General features: G+C 42.2%; 1 protein-coding gene across 1 annotated transcript; it reads left to right on the top strand.

Moving 5' to 3' along the window:
• On the top strand, positions 1 to 11933 carry napgb (N-ethylmaleimide-sensitive factor attachment protein, gamma b). The gene is made up of 11 exons (XM_045714416.2): positions 1 to 267; positions 2614 to 2681; positions 2776 to 2878; positions 3850 to 3880; positions 4133 to 4242; positions 4332 to 4398; positions 4682 to 4752; positions 4920 to 4998; positions 5159 to 5238; positions 5430 to 5559; positions 6968 to 11933. Exons 1-11 carry the CDS (start codon positions 215 to 217, stop codon positions 7103 to 7105), a joined length of 930 nt encoding a protein of 309 aa, XP_045570372.1. The 5' UTR covers positions 1 to 214; the 3' UTR covers positions 7106 to 11933.
• The last annotated feature ends 768 nt before the right edge of the window (positions 11934 to 12701 follow it).

The following is a 12701-nucleotide window of genomic DNA, read 5'->3' as shown; positions in this document are numbered from 1 at the left end:
TTACTATTTCTCTCTCCTTCCAGTCTAATCTATAAGGACTGTGGTGCATTGCGCCGTGCCATCCGGGAATCTGTAGTTTGACGTTGTGGACATTTTTTTTGCTATCCAAAACACCAACAGAATTTGTTTATCATCGTCCTCGGTTAGATATTTTTCTCCACAAATAACATCTGCTCGACAGATTTTGTCGAAGATCACGACAGCACCCTTGACCATGGCGTCCAAAATAAACGAAGCCCATGAACACATCGCTAAAGCGGAGAAAAAGTATGTCAAGTCGCGGTTGTTTTTGATTTAGCTAACGGTAACTAACGGTACTGTAGCTAGCATCGCTGACCCTGTTAGATGCTTCTACGAATTCTAGCTAGCTAGTAACATTGTCCAAAAAAATATCTGACCTTTTTAGTTGTTGACAAGATGTGAAATAACCAGAATTTACTTAACATTACGACATTGTCCTTGAATTACAGTTAATTAGTTAGCTATATTTGTAGGAAGTAGCTAGCTATCCTTCTAATCTGGCCAGTCAGCGGATGTATTCATTCATCAGCTAGTTAATGTTAGCCAGCTAGCTGCGGTAACGGTACGGTAACGGTACTTCGCTGCCCGCTCAGTGGCTGTGCATGCCTTTCCATTGTAATATCCTTATCCATTGCAAACCACAACAAGGCCACTGTGTTATAGTGATATGCTGTTCGCAAACGATTCTTTATTATAATTTTTTTTTGAACGACTCTGTTTACTGACTCGAGAGTCATGATTCGTTTTCTCCCAAGTGATTTGTTCGTTTGACCTGACCGTAATTATTTCGACTACACAGCATAATACTCGCTCAGCGGCTCCGGAGATGTGCTCCGACCTGTATCATGCACGCAGAAAAAATAAATCGATCATGTTGCAGGCAGCATAGAGAAGAAAAAGACACTGATAATTGATAGCAACATGGTGCAAGAATGAATGCATGTTATTGATATTACACCTCATTGTAGAACCAAAACATACACAGCCATCCTCTGCTCAACACTCGAGAACCAATCTTTCGCGGTCAAGCAGTTGCATTCCGCCAAGAGTCGTTCACAGTCCGGCAAGAGTCGTTCACAGTCCGCCAAGAGTCGTTCACAGTCCGCCAAGAGTCGTTCACAGTCCGCCAAGAGTCGTTCACAGTCTAGTCCGGTTGTGGCCGCAACTATATCTCGTTTTTTAAAAGGCATCTATAAATAATCTTATTTGTATGTCTAGTAATCACAAATGGACATTGTTTGAAGCACACTTTTTTTATAAGTCTGTCACAAACAACAACTCCAAATATAGCTGCCTGCGACAGCAATGGACAGGATGACAGAAGATTAGTTGGATAACAAAGCAAGCACTCGTGTAGGAACTATTTTTGCTTGATGTGCAATCAAAATCTGTTAGGAATCTGATGTATGGTTAATGAGGAGATGATTGCAAATGATTTTGAACATTAGAGTAAAATATTTATCTAGATTTATTTTTATTTTTTTTGATATCAATACCAAATGGTGGTCAATTTTAGGGACGTCCATGACAGCGATGACAAGTTTCAAGTTTATAAACCACTGTTGAGTGGAGTGGATTCACAGTGATTTGAATGGACGCGTTGATTTGTCAATAACTCAAGACATCTTTTGACCAATCCCTTAGCTTCAAACTGTGTTAAGACATGTACCATGGGTCTACATTGTAAATATGGTGTCATTTGGTACTGTGGTTCATGAGGAGACCATTTATGAAGTATTTTGTTTGTGTAAGTGCTAATATGCAGTCTACTGTTATAGGGTGGCCATCTTGGAATGCGTCAGTGTTATTTTCTCAAACTGTTTGGGGACTATTGTGATGAGTCAAAATATTGCGTTTGGACTGAATCTGACTTAGTGCATAAGAATACAATTTTTTTTTTCTTCATTATTATTTTTAAGCATAACTTACATATTTAACTTATTACATACAGAATTTTATGTTATTTGGACTTATTTCATGAGAATACGCTTTTCAAAAGGTTTTCCAACATTTCCAAGATGGAGGAAAAAAATCAATTCTGATGGACCTTATGGGTCCTTGAGGCAAATTTGTTCACTGTGAGGAAAGACTCCTACATTCAAAGTTTCATGTCTAGGTCAAACAGGGCATCGGATATGAAGGTTTAAGTGAGACTGCTTATAACAGCACCACCAAAAAGACCAATTAGTGCCATTCTTTTAGACCAAGTTACTCATGGCTTTTAGTTTGGTAACTTTTTTTTTCTTCTAAATTAAAAACAATCTATGCTTGAGTTATTGAACTGAAAAACAAAAACCCTATGGTGCACGAGACTTGTAGAATCATGATTCTTTCGAGTTTTTAATCGTTTGCAAATAGGGGTGTGCTGGGTGGTATTGAATCAAATGAACAACATTAGTTGAAAGATGAGTTATTTTTGGCTGAACGAGTTTGAAAAGATCCGAGTCGGTAAACAGAGGCGAACTTCCCATCACTACTGTGTTTGTGACTAACTTGATGTTGTTAGCTCTTCTGTCGAGGTCTATTGTTATGGCTGCTGTGTGTGCTGTTAACCCCTGAAAATATAAATTTTTCTTGCATGTCATTTTGCAGTTTAAAGACAAGCATGACAAAATGGAAGCCAGATTTTGACAGTGCTGCATCAGAATATGCCAAAGCTGGTTAGTATGTTCACATTCTGTAAACGTATAGGAAGGATAACACTCCATACCATGTATTTACAGTCTGATAAACAATCTGTGTTTGCATTCCCAGCGGTGTGCTTCAAGAATGCCAAACAGTTTGAGCAAGCTAAGGATGCCTACCTGAAGGAGGCAGAGTACCACACAGAAAACAAAGCGTTGTTTCATGCAGCAAAGTAAGGTTTTCCATATGAATACTTGAGATTAAAGGGCCAATGCAGATGTTTTTATTTCAATATCAAATCATTTCTGGGTAACAATTAACTACCTTACTGTGATTGTTGTCAATTTTAAAATGGTCAAAAATAAATAAAAATAGCTTCTTAGCAACGAACAATTTCTCAAGCAAGAATTTTGCTAGGACTGTCGGGGAGGGGGAAACTGAAAAATAGCTCTAATTGGTTGAGTGGTTTGGAACTCTTTCTTATTGGTCTATTAATTAATTTACCTGGTGATGTCACCAGGCAGACCAAAAACTCCATCCCACCAAAACAGGCAGAAATCTCAGGCTGTCTTTTCCAACAGAGAAAAATCACATTTTTTTGGACTCCACAAGGCCTTTTTATTAATACCATTCAATACTTTTATATGTGAGACTTTTTGTTTATTAATACCATTCAATACTTTTATATGTGAGACTTTTTGTTTATTAATACCATTCAATACTTTTATATGTGAGACTTTTTGTTTATTAATACCATTCAATACTTTTATATGTGAGACTTTTTGTTTATTAATACCATTCAATACTTTTATATGTGAGACTTTTTGTTTATTAATACCATTCAATACTTTTATATGTGAGACTTTTTGTTTATTAATACCATTCAATACTTTTATATGTGAGACTTTTTGTTTATTAATACCATTCAATACTTTTATATGTGAGACTTTTTGTTTATTAATACCATTCAATACTTTTATATGTGAGACTTTTTGTTTATTAATACCATTCAATACTTTTATATGTGAGACTTTTTGTTTATTAATACCATTCAATACTTTTATATGTGAGACTTTTTGTTTATTAATACCATTCAATACTTTTATATGTGAGACTTTTTGTTTATTAATACCATTCAATACTTTTATATGTGAGACTTTTTTTTTTTACTCCCTTTTTCTAAGATATGCATTTATTTTTCAGAGCAATCGAACAAGCAGGTATGATGATGAAGGTGAGTTTCCCCAATGTCCATGTAATATCTGCATAATACCTAATATACAACCGCGGACAAATATGGGAAGGAACAAGCCTTTTAATTTTACATTTTTTTGACACTATATGCTGTGTACCATATGATCGAGAGCATCATTGACTCACCCCCCCCCCCCCCCCCCCCCCAAAAAAAATAATATTGATACTCTACAACAAAATAGCACGTGTAAAAATAGGTAGTCATTGCTCCATGTCCTCTGCTGTGTGACAGGACTTGAAGAAGATGCCTGAGGCGATCCAGTACATAGAGAAGGCCAGTATGATCTACGTAGAGAACGGTACTCCAGACACCGCTGCCATGGCTCTGGACAGGGCCGGGAAGTAAGTACTACTCCAGACTATACACCTCTGTCTACTTTATTGATTTGGTGTTTTTGATATGTTCCTGAATCATACTTTTTCCTATCTAGACTTATCGAGCCTGTGAGTTTAGAGAAAGCTGTGGACTTGTATCAACAGGCGGCGGGTGTGTTTGAGGTAAGTTGGACGTTTTAATAGCATATTCTAAGTAAGAGAAGTTACATTTTACATTTTTACTCATTTTAGCAGACGCTCTTATCCAGAGCGACTTACAGTAGTGAATGCATACATTTCATTTTATGCATTTATTTTTGATTTTTTTGTACTGCCCCCCCCCCCCCCCCCCCCTGCGAATCGAACCCACAACCCTGGCGTTGCACACACCATGCTCTACCAACTGAACCACAGGGAAGTTGCTTTTAATAAGTTGAGTTGATTTAACGGATTGTTTTGTGTGTAGAATGAGGACCGCTTACGTCAGTCAGCTGAGCTCCTGGGGAAAGCTTCCAGACTGCTGGTCAGATTACGCAGGTAAAGACAACGAATAACAGCTTTAAAAAAAAAGCTTCATAGGACATCATAAAGGCTTCATAAGCACTACATAGATGCTTCACAAAGCATTTATAAGCAGCAAAGTATTGTGGCTGGTCCTGACTCGCTGTTCTAACACTGTTCTGTCTTTGTGAACTTGATGACAGACTGGATGAAGCGGCAACCGCCCTCCAAAAAGAGAAGAACATGTATAAAGATATAGAGAATTATCCCACTTGCTTTAAGGTACGTTCTTATGTCATTTGCATATGCATTTGATGATCTATTGGAATAATATCCTATTTGGTGTCTTCCAGCATTGCCCTTTTCAGCTATGTGGTTCATGGTATTGGTAGAGGTGTAAAATATAGATCATTAAATGTTGGATCTTGGTCTTTTCTCTTAGAAAACAACAGCACAGGTTCTGGTTCATCTTCACAGAAATGACTTTGTGGCTGCAGACAAGTGTGTCAGAGAGAGTTACAGGTAAGAACTTCTTTATGACTGAATACATTTGTCTAGAGCCACAGAAATGTCTATCTGAATTGTTACACTCCCACTGTTGGATCTAGAAGGAACCAACAGGTGTAATAAATACAGTGGAAACCCCTGAAAACCGTAATTGGGCTATAGACTATGGATTGTAGTCTGGTGATATAATTTCATGTTTCCTGCAGCCTCCCAGGCTACAGTGGGAGTGAAGACTGCGTGGCTATGGAGACGTTACTGCAGGGATATGACGAGCAGGACGAGGACCAGGTGCATCGCGTGTGTAACTCTGCTCTGCTGAAGTACATGGACAATGACGTGAGTTAACACTTCACACAACTGTACGGTTGTCACGAGATTTTTTTTTATCCCAGTGGTTGAACTCAACTATCACTCAAGCTTTGTCTATTTCCCCAGAGGTCGTAAATCTCCGGTTTAATAAAGAATTAGACAAAGTCTCAGATTCTGCAATAGATCAGTCCTTTATTCAGAGAGCGCTCTGACTTCAAAATGAGAACACAATCTTTTTATAGCATGCACACACACACACACACACACACACACACACACACACACACACACACACACACACACACACACACACACACACACACACACACACACACAAATGAACTCACATCAGTAGAAACTCCACCTCTCTTTAGGTGGGCTGTATTTTTCCAAAGTTCACATACATTGGTTATCACCCTTCTGCAACATGTTTCATCATCTTCTGCAAGCCTAGCCATTTCTAACAGTTTTTCTCCTCCCTAGGGTGGGGAGGCCTCTTTCCAGTTATTAGTTTCAACGTTATCACAAGTCGACAGTTCAGTTGTCCTTGAATGTCTCAACTATACCCAGCTCATATTGCGAAACCCTCACGCTGTCTAGCGATGGGTCCCTGACCAAACCCTCACACTGTCTAGCGATGGGTCACTCACCAAACCCTCACACTGTCTAGCGATGGGTCACTGACCAAACCCTCACACTGTCTAGCGATGGGTCACTGACCAAACCCTCACGCTGTCTAGCGATGGGTCACTCACCAAACCCTCACACTGTCTAGCGATGGGTCACTGACCAAACCCTCACACTGTCTAGTGATGGGTCACTGACCAAACCCTCACACTGTCTAGTGATGGGTCACTCACCAAACCCTCACACTGTCTAGCGATGGGTCCCTGACCAAACCCTCACACTGTCTAGCGATGGGTCACTCACCAAACCCTCACGCTGTCTAGCGATGGGTCCCTGACCAAACCCTCACGCTGTCTAGCGATGGGTCCCTGACCAAACCCTCACGCTGTCTAGCGATGGGTCCCTGACCAAACCCTCACGCTGTCTAGCGATGGGTCCCTGACCAAACCCTCACGCTGTCTAGCGATGGGTCCCTGACCAAACCCTCACGCTGTCTAGCGATGGGTCCCTGACCAAACCCTCACGCTGTCTAGCGATGGGTCCCTGACCAAACCCTCATGCTGTCTAGCGATGGGTCCCTGACCAAACCCTCACGCTGTCTAGTGATGTTGACACTTAACCTGCAGAGGGTAACCCTCTATACAAGAGTATTTTACACTGCCAGTATGCCAATCTGCTACCACTGTCTAACAGTATTTGAAACCATGCTTTTTAAGATCCAATTCCACAAGTTTCATACACTTGAAGAAACAATACAAGAAGTCGGAAACAAACCCTCTTGATGTAATCTATCCCCCTCTACTCTCAGTATGCCAAGCTGGCCATCTCCCTGAAGGTTCCTGGAGGAGGAGCGAAGAAGAAGACTGCAAAGCCACCACAGGGGGGCGCCGGAGCACCCGCTGCCTCCGCTGAGGATGACGATGACTACGAGGGAGGGCTGTGTTAGCCGCACATAAGAAAACACTGACCGCTAAATACACCCGACGCTAAACACACCAGGAAGTCCTGCTCATTGAGGTGAAACTCTCAGAATATGTTGCTCCCCCTCCTGAACTAGACCCCAATATGTTGCTCCCCCTCTGAACTAGACCCCAATATGTTGCTCCCCCTCTGAACTAGACCCCAATATGTTGCTCCCCCTCTGAACTAGACCCCAATATGTTGCTCCCCCCCTGAACTAGACCCCAATATGTTGCTCCCCCCCTGAACTAGACCCCAATATGTTGCTCCCCCCCTGAACTAGACCCCAATATGTTGCTCCCCCCCTGAACTAGACCCCAATATGTTGCTCCCCTCTGAACTAGACCCCAATATTTGCTCCCCTCTGAACTAGACCCCAATATGTTGCTCCCCCCCTGAACTAGACCCCAATATGTTGCTCCCCCTCTGAACTAGACCCCAATATGTTGCTCCCCTCTGAACTAGACCCCAATATGTTGCTCCCCTCCTGAACTAGACCCCAATATGTTGCTCCCCTCCTGAACTAGACCCCAATATGTTGCTCCCCCCTGTACTAGACCCCAATATGTTGCTCCCCTCCTGAACTAGACCCCAATATGTTGCTCCCCTCTGAACTAGACCCCAATATGTTGCTCCCCTCTGAACTAGATCCCAATATGTTGCTCCCCCCCTGAACTAGACCCCAATATGTTGCTCCCCCCCTGAACTAGACCCCAATATGTTGCTCCCCCCCTGAACTAGACCCCAATATGTTGCTCCCCTCCTGAACTAGACCCCAATATGTTGCTCCCCTCCTGAACTAGACCCCAATATGTTGCTCCCCTCCTGAACTAGACCCCAATATGTTGCTCCCCTCCTGAACTAGACCCCAATATGTTGCTCCCCTCCTGAACTAGACCCCAATATGTTGCTCCCCTCCTGAACTAGACCCCAATATGTTGCTCCCCTCTGAACTAGACCCCCATATGTTGCTCCCCTCCTGAACTAGACCCCAATATGTTGCTCCCCTCTGAACTAGACCCCCATATGTTGCTCCCCTCCTGAACTAGACCCCAATATGTTGCTCCCCTCCTGAACTAGACCCCCATATGTTGCTCCCCTCCTGAACTAGACCCCAATATGTTGCTCCCCTCCTGAACTAGACCCCAATATGTTGCTCCCCTCTGAACTAGACCCCAATATGTTGCTCCCCTCTGAACTAGACCCCAATATGTTGCTCCCCCCCTGAACTAGACCCCAATATGTTGCTCCCCCCCTGAACTAGACCCCAATATGTTGCTCCCCTCTGAACTAGACCCCAATATGTTGCTCCCCTCCTGAACTAGACCCCAATATGTTGCTCCCCTCCTGAACTAGACCCCAATATGTTGCTCCCCTCCTGAACTAGACCCCAATATGTTGCTCCCCTCTGAACTAGACCCCCATATGTTGCTCCCCTCCTGAACTAGACCCCAATATGTTGCTCCCCTCCTGAACTAGACCCCAATATGTTGCTCCCCTCCTGAACTAGACCCCCATATGTTGCTCCCCCTGAACTAGACCCCAATATGTTGCTCCCCTCCTGAACTAGACCCCAATATGTTGCTCCCCTCTGAACTAGACCCCAATATGTTGCTCCCCCCTGAACTAGACCCCAATATGTTGCTCCCCTCTGAACTAGACCCCCATATGTTGCTCCCCTCCTGAACTAGACCCCAATATGTTGCTCCCCTCCTGAACTAGGTGTCTAATTCCCTCCATTCCCCTCAGTGTGAAATATGTCGATATCAGCAAAGTATACTCATCATATGTGTGGGTCCAACATCTTTTAATGTGTTTACATCAAACATACTCTCCTTTTCCCCAAAAAAACTAGATTAAATTCCAAGTTGTCATAAAAATGATAGTTTTGACTAGATCTATATCTATACTATAGATAGTATACTTTGTCTACAGTTTTATTCAGTGTGACGACGACATTTCACCTGTGTGTTTTTAAGATGTCCTATTGAACATAAATTCCATGTTGTAAATGTTCTTATTTTGTTGATCATGAATTCTCTTAACTGTAAATCAGGGTTTTCAAACATATTTTGGACCAACGAGCCGCATTCGTTTCTTCAGCGAGATCCGGAGGGCTGCACTTTAGAATTGGTTATATTTGCAAAAATGTCTACCGTCCATCGCTTTTGGATATTCGATGCTCCCTGACTGTCTAGCTTTTTTGTTTTTGATTACTGTTAGCACGTTGGACAGAGTAAAGAGACTATAAATATAGGTTCATTATCACTTCTACAGTTTCAATATCAGTTGAGATTGTTTTCCTCAAAACAAAACCCTCTTTTCCTCACCCCTAAAAAAAATACATAAAAAGGATTTGAATGGGCTCGAGGACCGGATCTGTATGATAACCCTGCTGTAAATGGTGCAGTTTTTGTAGGTATGTGTACAGATAAAAAAAAAATGATTTATTAATATATTGTTTATATTGTAGTGACTGATCAGTATTATTGTCATATAGAGTGGGGAAATAAAAATTTTATATATATATATATATATATATATATATATATATATATATATATATACATATATATATACATATACTACCGTTCAAAGGTTTGGGGTCACTTAGAAATGTCCTTGTTTTTTAAAGAAAAGCTATTTTTTTTTGTCCATTTTAAAATAACATCAAATTGATCAGAAATACAGTGTAGACATTGTTAATGTTGTAAATGACTATTGAAGCTGGAAACGGCAGATTATTTTATGGAATATCTACATAGGCGTACAGAGGCCCATTATCAGCAACCATCACTCCTGTGTTCCAATGGCACGTTGTGTTCGCTAATCCAAGTTTATCATTTTAAAAAGGCTAATTGATCATTAGAAAACCCTTTTGCAATTATCTTAGCACAGCTGAAAACTGTTGAAGAAATAAAACTGGCCTTCTTTAGACTAGTTGAGTATCCGGAGCATCAGCATTTGTGGGTTCTATTACAGGCTCAAAATGGCCAGAAACAAAGACCTTTCTTCTGAAACTCGTCAGTCTATTCTTGTTCTGAGAATTGAAGGCTTTTCCATGTGAGAAATTGCCAAGAAACTGAAGATCTCGTTCAACGCTGTGTACTACTCCCTTCACAGAACAGCGCAAACTGGCTCTAACCAGAATAGAAAGATGAGTGGGAGGCCCTGGTGCACAACTGAGCAAGAGGACAAGTACATTAGAGTGTCTAGTTTGAGAAACAGAAACCTCACAAGTCCTCAACTGGCAGCTTCATTAAATAGTACCCACAAAACCCCAGTCTCAACGTCAACAGTGAAGAGGCGACTCTGGGATGCTGGCCTTCTAGACAGAGTTGCAAAGAAAAAGCCATATCTCAGACCGGCCAATAAAAAGGAAAGATTAAGATGGACAGAAGAACACAGACACTGGACAGAGGAACTCTGCCTAGAAGGGCAGCATCCCGGAGTCGCCTCTTCACTGTTGACACTGGACAGAGGAACTCAAAAAGTGACCCCAAACTTTTGAACGGTAGCGTGTGTGTGTGTGTGTGTTGTATATATATTACATGTTCAGTATGGTTTAATGTATGTTTATGTGTGTCTGTACAGTTGTTTAAGGCTTTGAAATGTCAAAGATAACAGTTGCTGGGGCAATATGCAATACAGATATAGTGTAGTGGGATTGTAAATGATGTGTGTGTGTGTGTGTGTGAAGGAAGAGAAACAGAAGTGTATTGACGGCTGAATACCGTTGTGACGGCTGAATACCGTTTGTGTTTGGAATGGATAATGGATATACAACAAGAGTCCTGAGTAAGATGAGGCATAGCAAAGCAAGTTTTTAGTTCATCTACCTTGGAGATGGTGTGTAGCATATGGTGAAGATATGTCTTTGTAGGATACTTAAAAAAGAATAATAATGTATCTTTGTTCCATATTGTTGGTCAATTCCTGGAGACTGTAAAAGTGAGACCATGAAAATGTGATTTTTGATTCCATTGTGTATTCTCATTATAATGCTCTAATTGGAAAATGATGTTGTTATCTCACTAGAGGTTCTAGCGTCTCTTGTGTAAATGCACATGCGAGCAACTGGACTTATTCAAGCAAGCAAAATAGACATCTAGGCAGAGATCTATGTTTAAAAGAAATGTATATATAGACCAGGGCTCTCCAACTCTGTTCCTGGAGAACATCCCTCCTGTAGGTTTTAACTCCAACTCTGTTCCTGGAGAACATCCCTCCTGTAGGTTTTAACTCCAACCCTGTTCCTGGAGAACATCCCTCCTGTAGGTTTTAACTCCAACCCTGTTCCTGGAGAACATCGCTCCTGTAGGTTTGAACACCAACCCGGTTCGAGCTTCCGTCCTGTAGGTTTTAACAGGGTTGGAGTGAACCTACAGGAAGGATGTTCTCCAGGAACAGAGTTGGAGTTAAAACCTACAGGAAGGTATCTCTCCAGGAACAGGGTCAGAGTTCAAACCTACAGGAAGGATGTTCTCCAGGAACAGGGTCAGAGAGCCAGGCTTAATCGCCCAACATCAGTGCCCGACCTCACTAATGCTCCTGTGGCTGAATGGAAGCAAGTCCCCTGCAGCAATGTTCCAACATCTAGTGGAAAGCCTTCCCAGAAGAGTGGAGGCTGTTATAGCAGCAAAGGAGGGGGACCAACTCCATATTAACGCCCATGATTTTAGTATGAGATGTTTGACGAGCAGGTGTCCACATACTTTTGGTCATGTAGTATATGTATTTCATGTGCATTCCTTTAAAGAAAAATTACCTCCCATTTAATTGATTTATTTAATAAACCTCATCGTCTGTGGTAACAGCCGTGTCATGTTGTTGTAGTCCCTGTACCTACAGTACCGTGGTAACAGCCGTGTCATGTTGTCCCTGTACCTACAGTACCGTGGTAACAGCCGTGTCATGTTGTTGTCCCTGTACCTACAGTACCGTGGTAACAGCCGTGTCATGTTGTAGTCCCTGTACCTACAGTACCGTGGTAACAGCCGTGTCATGTTGTTGTAGTCCCTGTACCTACAGTACCGTGGTAACAGCCGTGTCATGTTGTAGTCCCTGTACCTACAGTACCGTGGTAACAGCCGTGTCATGTTGTTGTCCCTGTACCTACAGTACCGTGGTAACAGCCGTGTCATGTTGTAGTCCCTGTACCTACAGTACCGTGGTAACAGCCGTGTCATGTTGTAGTCCCTGTACCTACAGTACCGTGGTAACAGCCGTGTCATGTTGTCCCTGTACCTACAGTACCGTGGTAACAGCCGTGTCATGTTGTCCCTGTACCTACAGTACCGTGGTAACAGCCGTGTCATGTTGTTGTAGTCCCTGTACCTACAGTACCGTGGTAACAGCCGTGTCATGTTGTAGTCCCTGTACCTACAGTACCGTGGTAACAGCCGTGTCATGTTGTAGTCCCTGTACCTACAGTACCGTGGTAACAGCCGTGTCATGTTGTAGTCCCTGTACCTACAGTACCGTGGTAACAGCCGTGTCATGTTGTCCCTGTACCTACAGTACCGTGGTAACAGCCGTGTCATGTTGTCCCTGTACCTACAGTACCGTGGTAACAGCCGTGT

The sequence above is a fragment of the Salmo salar genome, chromosome 03 (genome assembly GCF_965601325.2).
Source record: "Salmo salar chromosome 03, fSalSal1, whole genome shotgun sequence".
NCBI classification, from domain to species: domain Eukaryota; kingdom Metazoa; phylum Chordata; class Actinopteri; order Salmoniformes; family Salmonidae; genus Salmo; species Salmo salar.
Note: the sequence above shows the minus strand (reverse complement) of the source record. Positions and strands in the feature narration are given on the sequence as shown.

Coding starts and splice junctions, on each gene's coding strand:
- napgb (XM_045714416.2), top strand. CDS start 215: ATGGCGTCCAAAATAAACGAAGCCCATGAACACATCGCTAAAGCGGAG. Junction 2,879..3,849: donor GCGTTGTTTCATGCAGCAAA/GTAAGGTTTTCC, acceptor TTTATTTTTCAG/AGCAATCGAACAAGCAGGTA. Junction 4,999..5,158: donor ATTATCCCACTTGCTTTAAG/GTACGTTCTTAT, acceptor CTTTTCTCTTAG/AAAACAACAGCACAGGTTCT.